The sequence below is a fragment of the Physcomitrium patens genome, chromosome 2 (genome assembly GCF_059467195.1).
Source record: "Physcomitrium patens ecotype Gransden chromosome 2, ASM5946719v1, whole genome shotgun sequence".
In the NCBI taxonomy this organism is placed as follows: Eukaryota; Viridiplantae; Streptophyta; class Bryopsida; order Funariales; family Funariaceae; genus Physcomitrium; species Physcomitrium patens.
The window spans coordinates 25,991,238-26,010,757 of record NC_143411.1 but is presented as its reverse complement, the minus strand read 5'-3'; the positions used below and the strand labels follow the sequence as shown (position 1 = coordinate 26,010,757).

Here is a 19,520-nt window from a genome sequence, read left to right as displayed (position 1 = left end):
ATTCTTGTGATCAGTGTATATGGTCACTGGATGTGCAGCTCTTTCAAGAAAGTGACGCCATTTTGGGAAAGAATCCACTATAGCAAGAAGTTCCTTATCATGGATCTCATAATTGATTTCAACAGCAAAGAACTTTTGAGAATAAAATGCAAGCGGATGGAGCTTCTTGTCTTCTTTCATTTGTGAAAGTACAGCTCCCAAAGAAAAATCCGAAGCATCATTTTCTAAATAGAAGGCCTTTGTAAAGTCTGGATGTACTAAGATTGGAGCCATAATAAATGCGATCTTCAGGTCTTGAAATGCCTTCTCTGCTAGAGGTCCCCATTCCAGCTTATCCTTGCATGTCAATCGAGTGAGAAGAACAGCAACTTGAGAGTAATTCTTGATGAGGATTCGATAGAAGTTAGCAAAGCCAAGGAAGCATTGTACGTCTCTAACCGTCTTCGGAACCTCCCAGGACACGATTGCTTCCACCTTCTTGGGGTCCATCTTCAAGTCTTCCGTAGTCGCAATGAACCCCAAAAACTCCATTTCCATTTGGTGAAATAAATACTTCTCCAACTTGGCATATAGTCCTCACTTGCGTAGTTTTTTCAAGACCAAACAAACGTGCTTTTCATGCTCTTCCTCGTTTTTGGAAAATATCAGAATATCATCCAAGTAGATGACAACAAAATCATCAAGGTGCTCCCGAAAAATGTGGTTCATCATATGTTGGAAGACTGTTGGAGCATTGGTAACACCAAAGGGCATGACATTATATTCAAAATGGCCATATCTTGTACGGAACGTTGTCTTCCACTCATCTCCTTCTTTGATTCGTATGACGTTATAAGCTCCCTTTAGATCAGTTTTTGTAAAGATCCTTGTACATCCAAGTTGTTCTAAGAGACCAGAAATCAAGGGTAATGGATAACAATTCTTCTTTGTTATCTTGTTGAGGCCTCGATAGTCCGCGCACATCCGCAACGAGCCATCTTTTTTCTTCACAAATAAGATGGGTGCCTCAGTTGACGATTTTGAATGACGGATGAAGTTCTTGGCTAGATTCTCATCGATGTACTTTTGCAACTCTGCCAACTCTGTCTGCGATAGATTGTAGATTGGGCCAAAAGGCGGTTGTGCTCCTTCCTACAAGTCTATGGCGAAATCATATGGTCGGTGTTCCAGTAGCATGTCGGCATTCTTCTTTTGAAACACGTCTTTAAAATCCTTATATTGCTCCGGTATACTTGCTGTCGAGATCTTCTCTCCGGTAGTTGGAGCCGCATAAATGACAAATGGTGTGCCTTCCTTGGACGATCTTATAAACACTCTTGCTCCAATAAATAAGGATTTTTCTATTCGGGGTTTTCTACTAGGCTTGCTCTTGGATGATTTTGTGGGAAAGGTCATCTTCCGCAACCTCCAATCTATGGATGGGTTATGCTTTTCCAACCAGGAAAGACCAAGAATAATAGGATTTGATGGGGTTCTAATAATATTGAAAATAATATGGCTACTATGGCCCTTAAACGTCACTTCTATAGGTTCTGATTCATGGATGATACTACTAGACAATAAAGATCGTCCATCTATGACCTCAACGTGAACAGGTTTGGATTTCTGTACTAAAGGGATCTTATGTCGCTTCGCAAATTCTTCGTCTAAGAAACAAGCAGATGTTCCTAAATCTAATAATGCTAAGGTTCTCAGTTTTTGAGGGCCAATAAACAAAGGGATTGTAAAACAAAAGGCAAGTTGAGCGGAAAGAAAGGAACCTGATTGTTGTTGCGATATTTCACTGTCCAGCGGCACGGTTCCTATTGTGACTGGGCATTCTCGTTTTCCTGAACAAATGCGCCCTTGGTCCTGACAATGCGTCGATTTTGCTTCTTGAGGCAGTTTCCAACTTTGTGGCCTTCTTCACCGCAATATAAGCATAGACCTTCCTCCATACGCCGCTTTTTATCTTCTAGAGTAAGGGATTTGACACGTACCGCATCAATTTGCATGTCTTCTACCTCTGAATGTGAATTCACGCTGCTTGCCGACATAGTTGGGGCATAACGAATCATATGTTGTCTTGAGCGTTGGTCTTGGTGACATTGGAATAGGCGGTTATCGTACTTCACAGCTTGGCTAATAGCTTCATTGAGCATTCGCAGATCAAGAAGAGTTAGCAGCAAATCCTTCACATCGTTCCTTAAATCCCAATAGAATTGACTCATCAATGCTTCTTCGTCTCAATTGATGTTGCATGCTAGTTGCCTGAAATCTGATGCATAGACTGATGTAGAGCGCATCCCTTGTCGTAGTGACCGGATCTTTGTTGTAGCCCATCAAACCTTGTCGTGTTTGCCAAATGCTTCCACAAATGCCTCCAAGAAGGTTTCAAAGTTGTTTAGTATGGACGATCGTTTCTTAAACAAAGGAGCAAACCATGATAGAGCTTGCCTTGTAAGTAAGGTTCCAACAAGCCCAACACGTGACTCCTCCGTTGGATAGCGTTCGGGCTGTAAAACTGTTATCAACCTGATTTGATTGACAAATCCTCGAAACTTGGAACGCGTACCATCGAACTTGTCTGGAAGGCTAACTCGGAGCCCCTTAAGTTGTAGAACTAACGGTGCTTGTCGAACATGAGGCAAAGTTGCTTCTCCAAGTGTAGAAGTTTGAGGCTGGTGCAACCTAGATTGTGCCATCCCAGATGCTCCATCATTATGAAGCCTTACCACGACTCCTTCAATTTCTGCAGTTCTTTGCAATAACGTATCAAAGACATTCATGATAGCATCTAACTTGGACTCTGAACTTTCCGTCATACTAATGTCTTGGCCCCCGGCCATTCTAAGAGAAGGACAGAAATGACTATACAAGAAGACAATATTGGTTTAGAAGAGGGTACTCCGCAACCTCTAAAACACCTTAAGAGCTTCAAGAAAAGGGGTAATCCACTCTCTCCAAGAAGAATAAGACTCCAATATTGTAACAAAAGAAGTATCAGTTTAGAGGAGGATAATTTGCAACCTCTAAAATGCTAGTATACCTTCAAGCAGAGGGATAATCCACACTCTAATGAGGAAGAAACTAGCTCTGATATCTAAGGTGATTTCAGTCTCAACAAATTGTCATAGACACAGAAATACAGGCTCGAGATCTAAGAAGAAGTTCAAGAAGAATTGACAAGAACTAGATTAATCAGATGAATACAAGAACAACACCAGAGAGGTGAGCTAGAGCTCCAAGACATGTGTTGTTGAGACTGAAGAACTCTTCAGCCTCGATTCCAATATATACTCCTATTTAGGAAGCTTTTCAAGCAACTTCTACCAACTAGGAAGCTTCTCAAGTGACTTCCACCAACTAGAAAGCTTCTCAAGCAACTTCCACCAACTAAGAAGCTTCTCAAGCAACTTCTACTAACTAGGAAGCTTCTCAAGCAACTTCCACCTACTAGGAAGCTTCTCAAGCGACTTCCACCAACTAGGAAGCTTCTCAAGTGACTTCCACCAACTAGGAAGCTTCTCAAGCAACTTCCTCCAACTAAGAAGCTTCTCAAGTAACTTCTACTAACTAAAAAGCTTCTCAAGCAACTTCCACCAACTAGAAAGCTTGTAGAAGGTTCTAGACACTTGCTTCTAGAAGGTTCTAGAAACTTGTCTCTAGAAGGTTTTAAGGACTATGTCCCTAACTTAAAGTCAATGAAAATCTATCCAATATTCTATGTATCTCTTCTTGAACCATACAAGATAATAGACATACCAAGAAGAAGACAAACTCCACCTCTTTTTATAGAAGACAACAACGATGAAGACTTTGAAGTGGAAGAAGTCCTAGATTCAAGGCGGTGCCAAAATAAATTGGAATATCTTGTCTATTGGCGTGGATATGATATTAGTGAATGCACATGAGAGCTAGTAAAGAATCTTACAAATACAGCAAATGCAGTGGATGCTTTTCATTGATGATATCCATCAAAATCAAGTTAAAGCTTTCTTATAAAAGAAATAAGATCTAAGCAAGATAACATTCTACTTTCAATCTTTATTTGTAGCTTCTTTGTAGTTGTGATGCTGAGGATATAGAGAACCAACAACCAGTAGATTCGACTAAAGAGCCTTTGTTTACTGACTTATCCGATGAGATATTACGATTGTCACAACCTTCAAGACAATAAAATCGAGATGAAGATCCTCAAGAATGACATATTTTTCTTTGAATAGATGGCAAGATAGAATGAGTTTGGTATCACGACCTTAGAAGAAACTCCCAATGTTTGGTAATTTTATTAGAGGTAAGAACAACTCTTGATGGTGTTCCAAATATTTTATTTGAATGAAGTTATGAAGGTCTCAACCAACGATCAGATAACTGGGTGGTCTTTTCGCCGTGATATGGGATACTATTGATGGTTGAGAGGCCCTATCAGCCATCTTTGAAGAGAACAAAGTTTTGAGTATGTGGTGAATACAATTTGTCGCATCATAGATTTTCTCAACATATGATGACTGCTCCTCATGGAACTCCTCTTTAGAAAGGGGGATAATGTCACAAATATATGCATGTAAGCTAGTAATTACCTATATAAATAGGTAGAAGTAAATAGAAGTAGGTAAAAGCAAATTAATTCTATAATATCTTCTATAGAAGCTTCCAAAAAGCTTTATAGATACTACTTTGACTTTACAAGTGTCTTTAATTGATTTTTTGGATTAAAAATGTAGTCAACAAGTTGGCCATGTACCACATATGTTATTAGCTTGAAGACCGAGCTAACTATGTGGCCCACACGTAGAAAAACTTGCCTTGTAAGTCAAGGCATGTGTCCTATAAAGTCAACACATATTGGAGGTCTTATAGAACATCATCACATAGTACCTAATTAGATAGTATATATAGAGACAAGAGTGAAGCTCTCTTCACTCTTGTCAACTCTTTTCTTACTTCTTATCTAGTTTCAAGAGTCTCAAGTTTTCTTGTCTTTTGGAAATAAGCCATCCTAGTTTATTTTTAATATATGTACTTCCTTATTTTTATTTTTTTACTTTTTTTTTGACACGAATTTCATTGGTTTATGTATCATCTTTTAGTTCATGTCCTTGATACTTACATAGAAAGTAGAATTTATAGTAGATTTAAATTTATTTTATTATTATAAAAATTATCAAGATAGGAATTTATATTCTTAAACTGATATTAGTATTTTAGAACTATTATAGGAATTTTATAATTTATTTAAAATTTATTTAGATTTTTTTAGGAATTTTTAGAGAAATTTCCAAGACTTTGATAAAAATGAGTTTTATCACCTTAGGAGCCATTATGAAGAAATGAAGCGAGATTTGAAGGCCATGTAAGGTTTACAGGCTATTAAGGTGTTTTTAAATACCATGGTGAAGTCAAAAATATAATATATATATATATTGGTAAAAAATAAGAGGACCAACAGCTAGTCTAGTCTTTCTAAGAAGGGAGGTATACAAATCCCATATGAATTGTAGCACCTTAGATATAGATAGGAAGGTAAGACTAAGGCCTCAAGGCCTCTTGAGACAACCAAGATACAATACTTGTGAGCCTTGGTGAGGTTCGAACTCTTGATCTCTTAAGTAAATTATCCTTGAAGTAAAATTATTTATTTAACTTTTCATTCATTTACTCATTATTTTTCAAACCTTCATAACTTATTCATAGTAATTTAGATTTATATGTTTCTTACACCATTAGAAATATAAAAAAATATTATTTATAAAAATATAATTTTTACTTTTATTTTTTATTTTTTATTAGGTAAAAAATCAATGAATAAATTCTAACTAGTTTTGTAGTATACAATTGCTTGATTACATTTGATTCACTTATTTTTGTATTTTGCTTCTTTTATTATTTTTGTATTCTTGTTCTTGCTACTTTTACTTCATACCATCTATTATTAATAACTTTTAATTGAAGCCATCTTGTTATTGGACTAAGAAGTAAATTTTACACTAATAGATGCCAATAGATATCTTCAATATCGACAAAGAAATGATAGAAGAATGTTTGCAATTAAAGAAATATTTATTGATAACAAAGATGTTATTCTATTTTATCTAAAATTAACTCAAAAGTACAATTATCTTATTAATATTGAGATATGTACATCTATTTGTGTTGTCAAGTATATCTACAAATACATCTATAACAGCCATGATCGCATTATAATGCACTTTGAATTTAATAAGACAAGATTAAACAATATTTGGATGCAAGACACATTATAGCTCTAGAAGTTACTTGGATATTATTTGGCATGTGAATCCATGAAAAAATGCCAAATGTTGTTTGTTTGGCCATTCATCTACCAGGAATACATCAAGTTCTATATGATCCAAATAAGAAGGCAGCTGTAATTTTAGAATATATTGAATGACAAAAGATAATATCAACTTTATTTTTTGAAACATGTGCAATAATTCTAATGGCAAGAAAATGTACATACCAAAAGTTTTTACAACATTTTGTTTGGCATAAGACTAGAAAGATGTAGACATTAAGAAAACATAGATTTGTTATTGAAAGATTATATTTTACAAATCTTGTAATAGGAGAAAGATACTATTTGAGGCTTTTGTTAATTCATGTTAAAGGTCTACAATCATTTGAGTATTTAAAGACTATTAATTGAATTTTCCATCCAACATTTAAAAGTATATGTGTAGCTTTAGGATTGCTTGAAGATGATGGAAAGTGGCAACAATGTTTAGAAGAGGAATTAAGAATATAAAATAGATCTCAATTGATGACATTATTTGTTATTTTTTTATTATAAAAAAATCCGCTAAATCTATTAAACCTATAGAAAAGATTTTAGAAAAACATCTTAGATGATGTCAATACTTGTTTGTAAAGAGAATATGGAATTAGCAATCTAATAGAAGATCAGATTAAGGATTTTGAACTTTTCTTGCGAGATAAGATTTTGCAAGACTTTGATAGAATACTTACATAGTTTCTTCAAATATCATTATCAAGAAATAATTGTAATGCAATACTTAATGAAAATCAATTTATTGCTGAAGAAAGAACATAGAAAATTTAATAATTAGAAGCAAATTTATACCAATATATTCCACAATTGAATCTTGAACAAAGAAAGGCATATGATGACATTGTGGCCTCTATAATGGAAGAACATGGATGCATGTTTTTTTCTAAACAAATCTACAAGAAGTGGTAAGTTTTTTTATTTACAACACTTTGGCAACTAAAGTTTGATTGATACAAAAGATTGTCGTATGTGTTGTATTATCAAAAATTGCCACATTGCTACTTGAGGAAAGAAGAACTGTCCATTCTACATTAAAGATTCTATTAGATTGTAATAAAGACTCTTTTTATTCAATTACTAAGAATTTTAGCCATGTTAAGTTTATTTGCCAAATTTTGCTTATTATTTAGGATAAACTTCTAATACAACATCATTATTATCTTGAGATAGTTGATTGTCCCTTTAGAGACATTCAAAATATTAATTGCTTATTTGGAGGAGCTACAATAATTTTTGGTAGAGATTTTTTCTAAATATTATTACTCATTGTGAAAGGAATTCGAGATGAAATTGTAGCAGCATCTTTTTGACATTCAACACTTTGGCCTCAAATAAAAATCTATACATTAAAAAAAAACATGAAGTTGAATTCATGAGTATTTTAAGAAAATATTGAGTTTGTTGATTGGCTTCTTCAAGTATAGAAAGCACACATGTATTACATATATAGATTATAATGCATTTGAATTCTTTATGGTTACATTATTATTAACTAATATTTCTATTTGCTACATGCTAGATTGAAAATAGTACAAACTTATTGCCTAATAATATTATTACACTTCTTGATTACATGATTGTTAATCAAAAATTAATATCTTTAGTGAATGTTATTTATTCAAGACTACCAAAAGATGGTATAGTAAATGATGCCTCCTTTAGAGATAGAATCATTTTATTCACATAAAATAATGATATAGAAGATATTAATGAAAAGATTATGGCCATATTTCCTAGAGAAGAACAAGAATATCAAAGCATTGATGAAATTATTGTTGAAGATAGTGTCGACAATAGTAATGTTTATCTAGTCAAATTCATCAAGTCACTTAATCCATCTAGAATGCCCAGACTGAGGCTTTTTCTTAAGATTGAGACTTTGATGATACTACTAAGAAATATTGCTCCTTGCCAAGGACTTTGCAATGGAATTTGATTGGTAGTTATACAACTAATGGATCAAGTTCTTAAAGCAAGAATTCTTAGAAGAAATTTTGTTAAAAACTTGGTGTTTATTCTATGAATTCCATTAACTTTTACAACAAAAGATCTTCCATTTATTCTAAAGCAATTTCTAATCCGTCTTGCATTTGAAATAAAATAAAATAAAATAAAATAAAAAAATCCAAGAACAATCAATGAAGCATGTGAGTTGGATCTACAACAATCTATTTTTTTTTCCATGGTCAACTGTATATAGCATTCTCTCAATGTACTTCCTTCTATTCTATTAAGATTTTTCTTCTTAGAAATGACAATTTAAATTCCACCCTAAAAATTATATTTCCAAAAGTTTTAATCAGATAAATATTATTAATTTATTTTTTATATTTTATATTTTAATTTATTATTTTATTAATTTCAGTACATCTTTAAATGTCTTAATATACTTTTATGATTTTTTAATGTAATTTAATATTTTTTTATTTTTACAAGTAGTTTTTTAAACTAAATTAATATTTTTTTGTATATTATCTTTGGCAATGGCATGGATTTACTTATCCTACTTTATACTTAAAAGCTGCATTGTATATTTTATTTCTTTTTATTTTTATTGTATTGTATTTGAATTTGTAAAAAGAAAATGGCTCACATTTGAGTCACACTTTTTGTGACAACAATATGGGTTCATTTACTCTCTTATATAAAACAACTCAAGGATATAAACCTAAGGAGACAAAAATTATCTCTAATTGATTGCATATTTCATTGTTTTCATCAAAAGTGTAGCAAAAACTCAACTTTTGATCAATCAAAGATCCAAATACATATGTTGATGCTAAAGATTGTTAAGAGTAGAACTATGAGATAGCTAGGTGTGGAGCTTGAAAGTACCACAACTTGGAATGGCATGGAATGTGGAGTTTCACATCATATGAAAATGCAAACAAAAGGTTAATTTACACTGTGTAGTTTAAAATGTTTTTTGTGCCCAAGAACACAGGTTTCCACTAGTATGTATGTATGTATGAGTGTCAGCACACGATGGGACAATAGGAAACACCTCGGAACCTCCGCCGTCACAGTGGTTCAATTCAAAGCATCATGCACAGCGACAAGGCCACCGACGAGCCCTAGAAGGCCACCGACGAGCCCTAGAAGGCCACCAGGCACGCAAGCACGGACGCATTCACAACGGACAGGGACGGACGCGGTGATGGGACACCGGGGCAAGGAGCGGGTGAGTCCTCCCCACCCCGATGGGAAAAAGACGGGGTCACATGCGTCATTCATTCGACGACGACCCCGTGGTGCGTCGCCATGGCAGCACCCATGATACGCGCCTGCTGCTCTGCTGCCAATGCCCGGCCCACTCTTCCATTCTGCTCCCCCACGCCGCCTCTGCGACCATCTAATCTGCTTTCGCATTCTGGAATTAGCGTGAATTCAAGGAGGTCCTCCGTTTCAGTAGTGCGGCGAGGAGTAGGGTGGAGGGGAGTTTTACGAGGGGTTGCGGTGTCGGGTTTAGGGTCTTGGGCGTTGTCTGGGGTGGGGAGGAGGACGGTGAGCATGGCGAGTAGCTTGGGGAAGTTGAAGAGGGAGGAGCTTCAGGTGTATGACGATGCCGAGCAGCTGAATGCCAGCTTGGCTGCGCATGTCGCGGATGTAGCCAAGGCCGCGATCGAGGCTCGTGGGTTGTTCTCTGTGGTCTTGTCTGGGGGTTCGCTCATCAAATCGTTGGGGTGAGTGGATCTGGTTTTTGGGTTTTTGTCTCGGTGTGGTGTTGGGGTAGAATTTGAGGCTGTGTTTGCTCTCTCTGGGGATACTGTCTTCGAAGGGGTTGATTGGTAATGTTCGCATGGTATGAATGGTTAAGGACTTTACGTCATCAGGTTTTACTTTACTAGTGTGATTGTGGACTTTTACAATTATAAGTAGCGGCGATCGTGTGGCGTGCTTTTTTGGGGTCGTGCTGAAGTTGCACAGTGGTGTGAGTTTTATACTAGAAGGAATATGCTCGTGAAATTGTATTCATTTGTGATTCTTTTAAATGTTAGATGGATGTGACAATCATTTGCTGTTAAAGCAAGGGATTGGGACTGTATGTGCCCGATATGTTTTTTGGGGGGCATTCTGTACCATTTGTTTTTCCATTTGACGAACGTCAGACCTTAAGACTGGGAGCTGATGTGCTTATTCGCTTTTTCAGGAAGCTGTGTGAATCACCGTATCTGGAGTCAATAGACTGGGCTAGGTGGCATGTTTTCTGGGCAGATGAGCGCGTGGTGAAGAAGGATCATCCTGACAGCAACTACAAGCTCGCGTGGGACGGACTTTTATCTAAGGTGACAACCAACTTCCTGCGAGAATTCACTATCACTTAGTACGAATGTCTTTTTTTCGTGAAATTATATCGTACGGATAAAAAGAATGCCGACTTTGTATCAATCTGTGATGTTTTGAATTTTAAGTTTTCTGAAATATCCTAGTATGCATATTAGAAGCATGTACAATTAAACTCTTACATTTGGAACAGTGAGACTTGAGAATCTTTCAGTCTTATCAGAAAGTTGAACGTAGGGAGTAGAAGAGGATGTTTTTTTTTCTTGCCCATTTGTTAATAGCGTAGGCATTTATACTTTTCTCATGCAGAATTTCTGTACAAGTCACTGTGAAGAATCTTCTCAAGAATTCAGACTAATTGAATTCTCTGGAGTGATATTGTACTGGCAGCGTAATTGGGGGCATCGTGACAAATAGTTTCTACTTTGCAGGTGCCGATTCCGCCGGGTCAACTGTACGCAATCAACGACGCATTGTCGACTGAAGCCGCTGCAGAAGATTATGAAACATGCATCAAGCAGCTGACGAAGACCGGGGTGGTTGGCACAGCCGATGGCTATCCACGGTTCGACCTCCTGCTTTTGGGTATGGGACCAGACGGCCACTGCTGCTCTCTTTTCCCACATCACCCACTCGTCCAGGTGAAGGACAAGTGGATCGCCCCCATCACCGACTCTCCAAAGCCGCCCCCCGAGAGGATTACCTTCACAATGCCAGTTGTCCAGGCTGCTGCAAATATCACCTTCGTGGCTAACGGCGAAGGAAAGGCCGAAATGCTTGCCAAAATTTTCGGAGAGGAGTTACCGTTGGGTGACCTTCCATCCCAAAGCGCACGCCCCCTGAATGGGAAGCTTATTTGGTTTGTTGACAAACCTGCTGCGTCAAAGTTGTAGCATATATAGCTCTTGTTGCTCATACTTATGTAATTCTCATCCGCCATAGGGTTTTTATGAATGGACTCTAGGTGGCTTTTCTCATGATCTGTAGCCTAGCATCTTATGAATGACTGGATACGATCAAAACACTTCTGTAATAAAAACACGTACATTCTACCTTTTGTACTTGCTGAGGAGTCATGTAGACATACTTTTGCTGATGTCGCTTGAATTTTACTCCTCAGAACGTTGAGTGTGTAATTTTACAATCGGATGCATTGGTGGTTTCAGGGTACACCTCATAATGTGGAATTTTTGGTATAGGGACATTTTTGCTTTTTGATGTTTTTGTTTAAGAATTGTTTGGTTTTTGCTTGAGAAAACTGTGGTGCTATTATTTTTCCTTGTAAGTGGAAAGAATGATTAAAAACAATTTACCAATCTTTTTTAATCTTTTTGGGTACTGTGAGTCTATGTGAAATTTCTTGGAAGGGATTGCAGGTAAATGTCTTCATTGTAAATACCGGAGCTTAGGAAGTCATTGAATCATAGAATGGGGACCAGTTCATCAAAGAATTGGTGACACTTCTGATTAACACCCTCGTTCGCATGGTACCTATCCATCTTGCTTGCTTATCAAACTATTGTGGCACCCTTGATGTGCAATAATAAGAAGAATTTAGGTATAAATAACACACAGTATTAAAATTGTGCAATAATAAGAAGAATTTAGGTATAAATAACACACAGTACTAAAATTGCTCAACAGTGGAATTCTTGAAGAAAGTAATATTTAAAAGTTTATGCTAATTTTTCTTAAATTTATATTTAAAACATATATAATTAAAAAAATATTTTATTTTTAAAATAAAACTCTAGTTATGCATAACAACACATGATTTAATTTAACTATAATTGAGATGGTATATGGAAAATTATGTGCAATTATGCAAGTTTTACATAATATGAAGTTTTATGTTATTTTGATTTTTTTTAATTTAAATTTTTGCATGAAGTATATATATATATATATATATATATATATGTATATAAATTTTTAGTTTTAAAACTTTGCAGTACAAAAACTAAATTGACGTACAAAGATGAGAAATGATTAATTTCGTCTTTTAGAAATGATTTATTTTATTTATTTTTCAATACAAGTAATTGTATATATGGTCATGGACAAACATCAAATACATCAAATACCCTTTAGAATATCTAAAAATGTATTATAGAATTAAATACCACTAGAAGGTCTCAAGTTCTAATCTAAATGGTGGTGTCACTTTTAATATTTTTTAAGGCATTAATTTACATAGTTACACTATATATTTTAAAATAATTGCATCTTTTTTTGGCTATTATTCTCTTTAATCTACCCTTGGGCTACTTTTATTACCTTGGGAGCAATGTAAGAAAATTTATCAATTTTTTAAAACTTCTTCAAAATTTTCATTTGGATGAACACCCATTCTAAATATTCACCTTTTTGAGACCAAATATAGATATCAATATTCAATAGCAAAGTAACAACCACCAATATTAAAAACTTGTTAGCCACTGAAATAGATGGTAGAAAACAACTGTTTTATATTTCAAATATATTTGCAATATAAAATGCATTAGATTAGAATTAACTAGCACTCTCATTCACATATTCATGTGAGCCACTTCATTTTAAAACACATATCTTAAAAAGTCTTTTCAATTTGGGAAGAAGACAAGAGACCACCCCCTTCGCTGGAAGACCCCCTTCACTGGAAGACCCACCTCACTGGAAGACCCACCTCACTGGAAGACCCCGCCATTGGAAGACCTCCCCTCACTGGAAGTCCCTCCTCCCTGGAAGTCCCCACCTCACTGGAAGACCCTCTCTATTGGAAGCCTGTCTTCATTGTCTGCAATGCCTTCATTCATGGCAGAGCTCTGGCTCAACTAGGAATGAGGCAGAATTGCAAGTAAATTTCGGTTTAGAGAGGTTTTTATCTTTATTGTTTTTATTTATTTATTTGTTTTGTGTGTTGTGAAGGATTAGGGTTCAGAAGCCATGGCGATTGTGTGGTGTTCTCCTTCACCTCACAAGAGTAAACCTAAGAGCAAAGTGGAAGAACATGGCAAGGAGGAGGAAGAGGATGAGAATGTGCAGCAATTGGAGGATTGCGCTCGCTTCTACAAACGTCTCGAGGTTGTTTTGTCGCCTGATTCATCTCATTCTTGATCTGTTTGACCATACGCGTATCATTGATCCCTGTCCATCTTCACCTGGACTTGCTGCTTTTTGACAATTAGCTCCTGTGAGTTTTGGTGTAGCATTACGACCTTGGAGTGTTTTTGCAATTCGCCAAATGCTTACATGGGATGTTGTGTCTCTTGGTGCTCTGCGTAAATTCTGTCAGTAATGCTTGATGAAGCGAGTGATGAAGTGTGCGGTAGAATTTGCTGGTCACGTTCCAGGGTTTAGGGTTTAAGGTCTAGGGCAAGTTGTCTGGATATTGTGAGAATGGCACTTGGTGTTTCATCTCCTCTGAAATAATTGTTCTGGAGGCATGTTGATGTTTGAAATGCACATGCCTTCGTATTTTGGATTTTTTATTTTTTATTTTTTTTATAAACACATCCAAACTCATTTTACTGGAGTACTTTTGTAACATGTTTATACAGTCTCTTGCGATCGAGTCAGTGATTCAGTTGTAGAATTCTTGCTCTCCAGCTATTGGGCTTCCCTTATGTAATTGGTAAATCCAGTAAAATGTACTTGGTATGCCGTCTGCAGGATTGCTTGGTGAAGACAGATAGGAACTGGAGGGCTTGCCAAAATGGTGGGTACTTTCCCATCCTGCATCCAACTAGTGGCTCTAAGGGCCCCGCAATCATATTGTGAAAATGGAAATAGGGAACTAAAAAAGAATTCATATTTGTTGCAAGGTCTCTGTGGCTTTCAGGGCTGTATCCTTTCACGAGAGTATATGTCAATTTGGCTTCAAGCCCTATTAGCTCATGGTGTTGGAATTGTGGAGATGCAGAGGTCAAGGCTTTAAGGGAATGTAACGATGCCAAAGCTAAGAAGTCTACATCTTCGAGCACAACTGCGCAGGCTAAGTCAACTTGATAGGTGTCACAGATTATCAGACAGCCATTGGTTTTCAACTTCGAAGATTCAAAAAACCACCTCCATTTGCTGTATTTTTTAACAGCAAAAGCAGGGAGAGAGAGAGAGAGAGAGAGAGAGAGAGAGAGAGAGAGCGAGAGAGTGGGAGAGGCTGAGTTTTAAAGATCGCCGACTGCTTTTTGCAATTAGCAGACATCGAAAGTGGAGAGTAGTAATTTCCTTTTGAAGATCACTCGATATACCTGTCAGGATGCATTTGCTTCTTCAATCCCAGTCGAATCAGTCATCCCTTCGAGTAAAGAATTTAATTTGTCAGATCAGGCTTTCCGCGTTGGCAATTAATACAAGGCTTCCCGTATGTTATGTCTAAAGGCCTACTCTCTTAGTGCCTGCAGCTTAAGGTGAAGGACCAGATAAAGATGGAACCACAATTGTAATGCTTGGATATTGTCTATTTTTGGATCAGCAATGCAAGTTTATGCACCACATGCATGTAAGTCGGTTTCACAACTTCCAGTAAGCGATGCCGCCCACCTAATTGCCACACTTTTTAAGTGGTAACCTTCCTGCAATCTCGTGGTGGTAGCGAGGAGCCACCAGATTGACGTTTTTGAAATTTTGGTGATTAAGCAAGAATCTTGCAATCTGCCTCTGAGATGGAACTCTGGAACAGCCTGAATTGCGTATATCTTAGATTCTGAAAATAGATGAATAAACATGACATTATTATCTAAATCATCTTCGAGAAAATCTACTGGAATACTCGCAATGCGCTAAGTTTCGAGCAGGAGTGTCAATAAGTGAAAGAATGCCGTGTCTCAGACGGTGTTTTTTTTCCTTTTTTCAACTGTATTGAATCCCATATTAACTTCTAAAAATCATCCAAATCACAACATCTATAATTACATAAGTGTTGTAATCTGTAATTCTCTTAATCTCCTTCTGACTATGAAAGTCAGATCAGCAAAGAATAAAACTAGCAGGAAAAAATTAAGTGAGAGATCCAGGAAATTCTCGTGGTGCCACTTGGGAGCAAAGAATTCGGCAACTGCAGAGGAAGTGCAACATTTTCTGAACCCGCTGATGCACAAGTGGAGATCAATTCTGCAAGCAGTGAAGTGCTTGAATGTGACACTGCTGCATTGAACCATATCCAGTCATATCTATCCTGGACTAGGTTAAAATTGCCTTCACGAGGAAGTGATTGTCGCCCTCGTAGGCTACGGTGGTTAATGTAGGAACTAGGATTGTGGAGCGGGAGGACCAGTGTTTAATTCAATGATTTGAGTGGCAGTTATCGTCGCTAAATCCTTAGACGGAGTCAAACTTTGATTGACGTGAAATCGTCGATTTTGAGCCCAAAAGTGCGGGCTTCGAGTTAACTTTGCATTGCGAGTAGATTGTCGCTGTTTCTGTGGCTATGGCGGATGAGGACCCAGCTGACGACACCGACGAGTTGCCGCCTTTGCCTACGCTCCCCTCCGGCCGATTCCTTCGTGACGATGACGGTCCTTTCCCTGACGACGGTGATGAATCCCCGCCCGCTTCGCCCCCAAAGCAGAAAGAGCGCGGTCGCTTGCGAATTCAAAACGTCGGAGGTTCGCTTACCTTCCTCCTGCAGGTGGGATCCCACGCCCTTTCTCCGTTGCTCCCAGCATCTCCCTCTCCGCACGTCTTTATTCCTGATCGTGGTATGGGCGTTTCCGTCTCCCTGGCATTTGATGGAGTTTGTTGCAAAATAGGGTTTAGAAATGCAATATTCGAGAAGTGTGTGCATTGAAGTCCATGGCGTGGGAATTTAGAGGTAATCACCGCAGCTATCTCATTGTTGAGATTTTGAATAGTGCAGGAGTACCCAATAGTTTTGAAGCTTAGCATTGTGGTCGTGGTTCTATAGATTTTAAAACTGTTTCGAATTCGTTCATCAGGTTTTTTGAGCTTGTCACTGCAGAATTGTAACTCACACTGCAATACCGTGAGTTTACGGCATTTCGACTGTCAGAATTACATATTATACAGCTCTTGTCGCCCTGGTCTGAGGTTTAGAAAACATTACCGTCTGCTATCTATTTTGGATGTGAACACCCATCACTACAACCATTTTAGTGAAGGTTTACATAGAGATTGATGAATAGGCTTAGACCATCCCTTCGACAATGGAGTTTTTATCACATGGTTCTGGGCCCGTCAATGCGTATGCTAATTGATCAAGCAATGCTTGTGATCAGATAGCGCTCTTAGCTTGGGGAATCCGGCAATTGCGTAGTGTTCTAGCACGTCGACGACAGGACAATGCGCTTGGCACTGGAAGGCGAGTGAACGTCATGCCGTATCGGCCCGTGGAGCCGCCTTTATTCGCGCACTTAAGTCCAATGGCTGTGAAGAAGCTCGTGGAACTTGACCCCGTCCCCCACCACCTCATCGACGTTCGTCACCCCGATGCGACCCGCATGGAGCCCAAGCTCTTTGAAAGTGTAATCAACATTCCCGGTAAACTTCATCAAAGTCTTTTTGCGCTTGTATTTCATGTGGGAGGAGGAATAAGGATAGGATATGTGTGAGAAAATGTGACAAAGGCTAACGGTGGGTTACTTCGAGCAGAAACGGATCTGAGAGCTTGTTTACAGCTCTCAGCAATTGAGTGGAGAGCGAAATTTCCCTCTGCAAAGAAACCAGGCCGGGAAGATTTGATAGTATTTCTGTCAAATCGTGGCAAGCGTGCTCAGCGCGTTGCCGCAGCTGCTGCTGATCTGGGTTATAACGGGTAAGTTTGAGTCCTCAAACACTGAGTCTTTCTCATGAAAGAAATTTCTTCTATTCTAGAATGTCCAGGATTTTGTCTCGTTCTCTCCGCAGTACCTAGTGGTGTAATCTCAGGTTTGTGGTATTGGTGATTGATGTAGGTGCTGTGTTTTGAAGGGCGGTACTCATGCATTACGTGCAAGTTTTTCCGCCGATGCTGGAGGTTTACATTACATGAGCAGGTATTTGATTGACGGGTTTCAAGTATAATGAGAAGAAAAGGTGGTTGAATATCAACTGCTCCCCTTTTTATTGTCTATATACCTCTACTTCTATCCCTCATTCATATCTTCTGTTCGTGCTGTAGGGATGCTGTTGCTCTGTTGCTCCAGAATAAAGAAGCCATGACAGATGAGAAGAATGTGAGAGCGAACACTCCGTGGTTGATTGACCTGCGCAGGCACGATGAACGAGCTCTATATGGGCACATTAAGGGGTCTTTGCATATTCGAGGTATGAACAGACCTCTCCATGGGGGTTCAGTGAAGACTAGAGCGCATTGTGGATGCTCTTTAGTCTGATGATCCGTGTAATCAAGTGGCACAAATGGTTTTTTCTTACTTCATTGGGTACATGATGGTTGTGTGAACGAATGTTTGAACTGTAATCGTGTGGCTGTGTAGTGGAGGAGTGGCCGAAGGCATTGGCGAAAGATCTTGCTGCATACGAGAAGCAATATCATAAACCCAAGTTTGGCACTGATGACATTATCATCCTCCACTGTAAGTTTTTAACCTCACCTTGGATCGTTTCTCTACCCTTTTTCCGTATCTTTTTTATTCTATTTCATTCTATTCTGCAAGTTTTTCATTTCATGCCACTCCCTCATTTAAGACTGTTGTTGTCACGTACCTTCTGCACTTTTTATTAGTCTTAGAGAGGTCTCCTCAGCCTATGCAGAGTTATCTTCGAGTCAATGCTCAAAATCGTTTGTGGTAAGGGACCTCGTAGTGAAACAGGTTTCGAATGTTGGTATTAAATTTTACTTCAATGTGTGAACTTCGAATTGTACAGGCAGATCGAGCAGGCGTGCTTCCTGGGCAGCTTACCTAGCTCAAGATGCTGGTTTTAAACGGTACCACTGAGATAATGACTCCCTTTTCATGTTTCGTTTTCTTTCGATATTTGCATGTTTTCTTCATTTAATGTTTATTGCCATTAATTACTGCCAGAAACTCCATAACATCTCAAGTTGGGTGCCACGGAGTCATCTGTGTAAAGTCTGCTTTATCTCATACTTCTGAAGCACCAGTGTTGGAACTTCTAGAAATCAGAGAATGGAGTCGGGTACTGGACCATGACCTCTGAATGATGTCTATATGGATTTCTTCACTATTAAGTCCTCGCATCAATGTAATCTTACAGGTGTTTTGTTTACAAGGAGGGCGCTTATGGCTGGCGCTTGGATCCAACAGTCCTTCCCTATGACAGTTATGAACTGGTGAGCTCGTGAAGCCCCTTACATTCTTGCTTTACTCAAATTGGGATAGGTTTTTCAAGGGATAGTCCCAAATGATCCTCTCGAACGTCCTCATTTTGTACTGCTGTTTGAAAGCTTAAATTAACCTTACTAGCTACTTCCTATGCATTGCTAATTTACAAGTTGTATGACTGGCAGGGTGATGTGCCACCAGAGCCCGTCCAATTTGACTTGGAGAGAGTAAATTTTGAAGATGCGCAGTCGGAGCTGAAGCACTTGGGACTACTTTAACGTAGGTTTTAGAATCTAGTAATGCACCGAGAACAGTTTATTGTGATGAGATGAGCCTGTACTGAGGGGTTTTGTGTTTTGGACTTGATTAGAATGAGGGTTAAGTACAGCTGAAAAGAATTTCAAGAACAAAAGCGAATACAGGGGGTGTTCAAAGAATGTGTGTTTTTCCTCCTGCATGTTCTCAGGCCTTTGTTCAAAGAACCAAACTGAAGTTCAAATCCCATTCCCACCTCTTGAATGCTACAGTCCATCTGGCCATGTGTTGTGCAAAAATGTGAACAACATGAATTGCCTTACTCCATGTCTCTATATTATAAACTAATATATTTCCTATGGAGTAGTTGTAACTTCCCCGAATATAAAATATTACAATTTAAAGAAATGTTGGATAGTTACATTACTGGACCACTTCATTTCTGGGTCACAATGTAACCTCATCAT

At 38.0% G+C, this 19,520-nt stretch overlaps 2 protein-coding genes and 1 long non-coding RNA gene across 3 annotated transcripts; all 3 read left to right on the top strand.

The window, feature by feature from the left end:
- The first annotated feature begins 9,537 nt into the window (after positions 1-9,537).
- On the top strand, positions 9,538-11,637 carry LOC112292866 (putative 6-phosphogluconolactonase 1). Its single transcript, XM_024541782.3, has 3 exons — positions 9,538-9,975; positions 10,443-10,578; positions 11,008-11,637. The coding sequence occupies exons 1-3, from the start codon at positions 9,554-9,556 to the stop codon at positions 11,467-11,469; spliced, it is 1,020 nt and encodes a 339-aa protein (XP_024397550.1). The 5' UTR covers positions 9,538-9,553; the 3' UTR covers positions 11,470-11,637.
- A 1,708-nt stretch (positions 11,638-13,345) lies between these two features.
- On the top strand, positions 13,346-14,988 carry LOC141044992 (uncharacterized). Its single transcript, XR_012216842.2, has 3 exons — positions 13,346-13,639; positions 14,228-14,273; positions 14,478-14,988. It is a non-coding gene; the product is annotated as an uncharacterized LOC141044992 (long non-coding RNA).
- A 675-nt stretch (positions 14,989-15,663) lies between these two features.
- Positions 15,664-19,302, top strand: LOC112279190 (uncharacterized). The gene is made up of 9 exons (XM_024513385.3): positions 15,664-16,184; positions 16,792-17,053; positions 17,165-17,327; positions 17,467-17,547; positions 17,673-17,818; positions 17,989-18,087; positions 18,380-18,440; positions 18,731-18,806; positions 18,984-19,302. The coding sequence occupies exons 1-9, from the start codon at positions 15,984-15,986 to the stop codon at positions 19,074-19,076; spliced, it is 1,182 nt and encodes a 393-aa protein (XP_024369153.1). The 5' UTR covers positions 15,664-15,983; the 3' UTR covers positions 19,077-19,302.
- The last annotated feature ends 218 nt before the right edge of the window (positions 19,303-19,520 follow it).

Bases quoted from the DNA above. Each gene is read 5' to 3' on its own strand.
- LOC112292866 (XM_024541782.3), top strand. From the start codon at position 9,554: ATGGCAGCACCCATGATACGCGCCTGCTGCTCTGCTGCCAATGCCCGG. The intron at 9,976-10,442 runs GTGAGTGGATCT...TCGCTTTTTCAG, and splicing joins TCGCTCATCAAATCGTTGGG to GAAGCTGTGTGAATCACCGT. The intron at 10,579-11,007 runs GTGACAACCAAC...TCTACTTTGCAG, and splicing joins GGGACGGACTTTTATCTAAG to GTGCCGATTCCGCCGGGTCA.
- LOC112279190 (XM_024513385.3), top strand. From the start codon at position 15,984: ATGGCGGATGAGGACCCAGCTGACGACACCGACGAGTTGCCGCCTTTG. The intron at 17,054-17,164 runs GTAAACTTCATC...TACTTCGAGCAG, and splicing joins AAGTGTAATCAACATTCCCG to AAACGGATCTGAGAGCTTGT. The intron at 18,441-18,730 runs GTACCACTGAGA...GTAATCTTACAG, and splicing joins CAAGATGCTGGTTTTAAACG to GTGTTTTGTTTACAAGGAGG.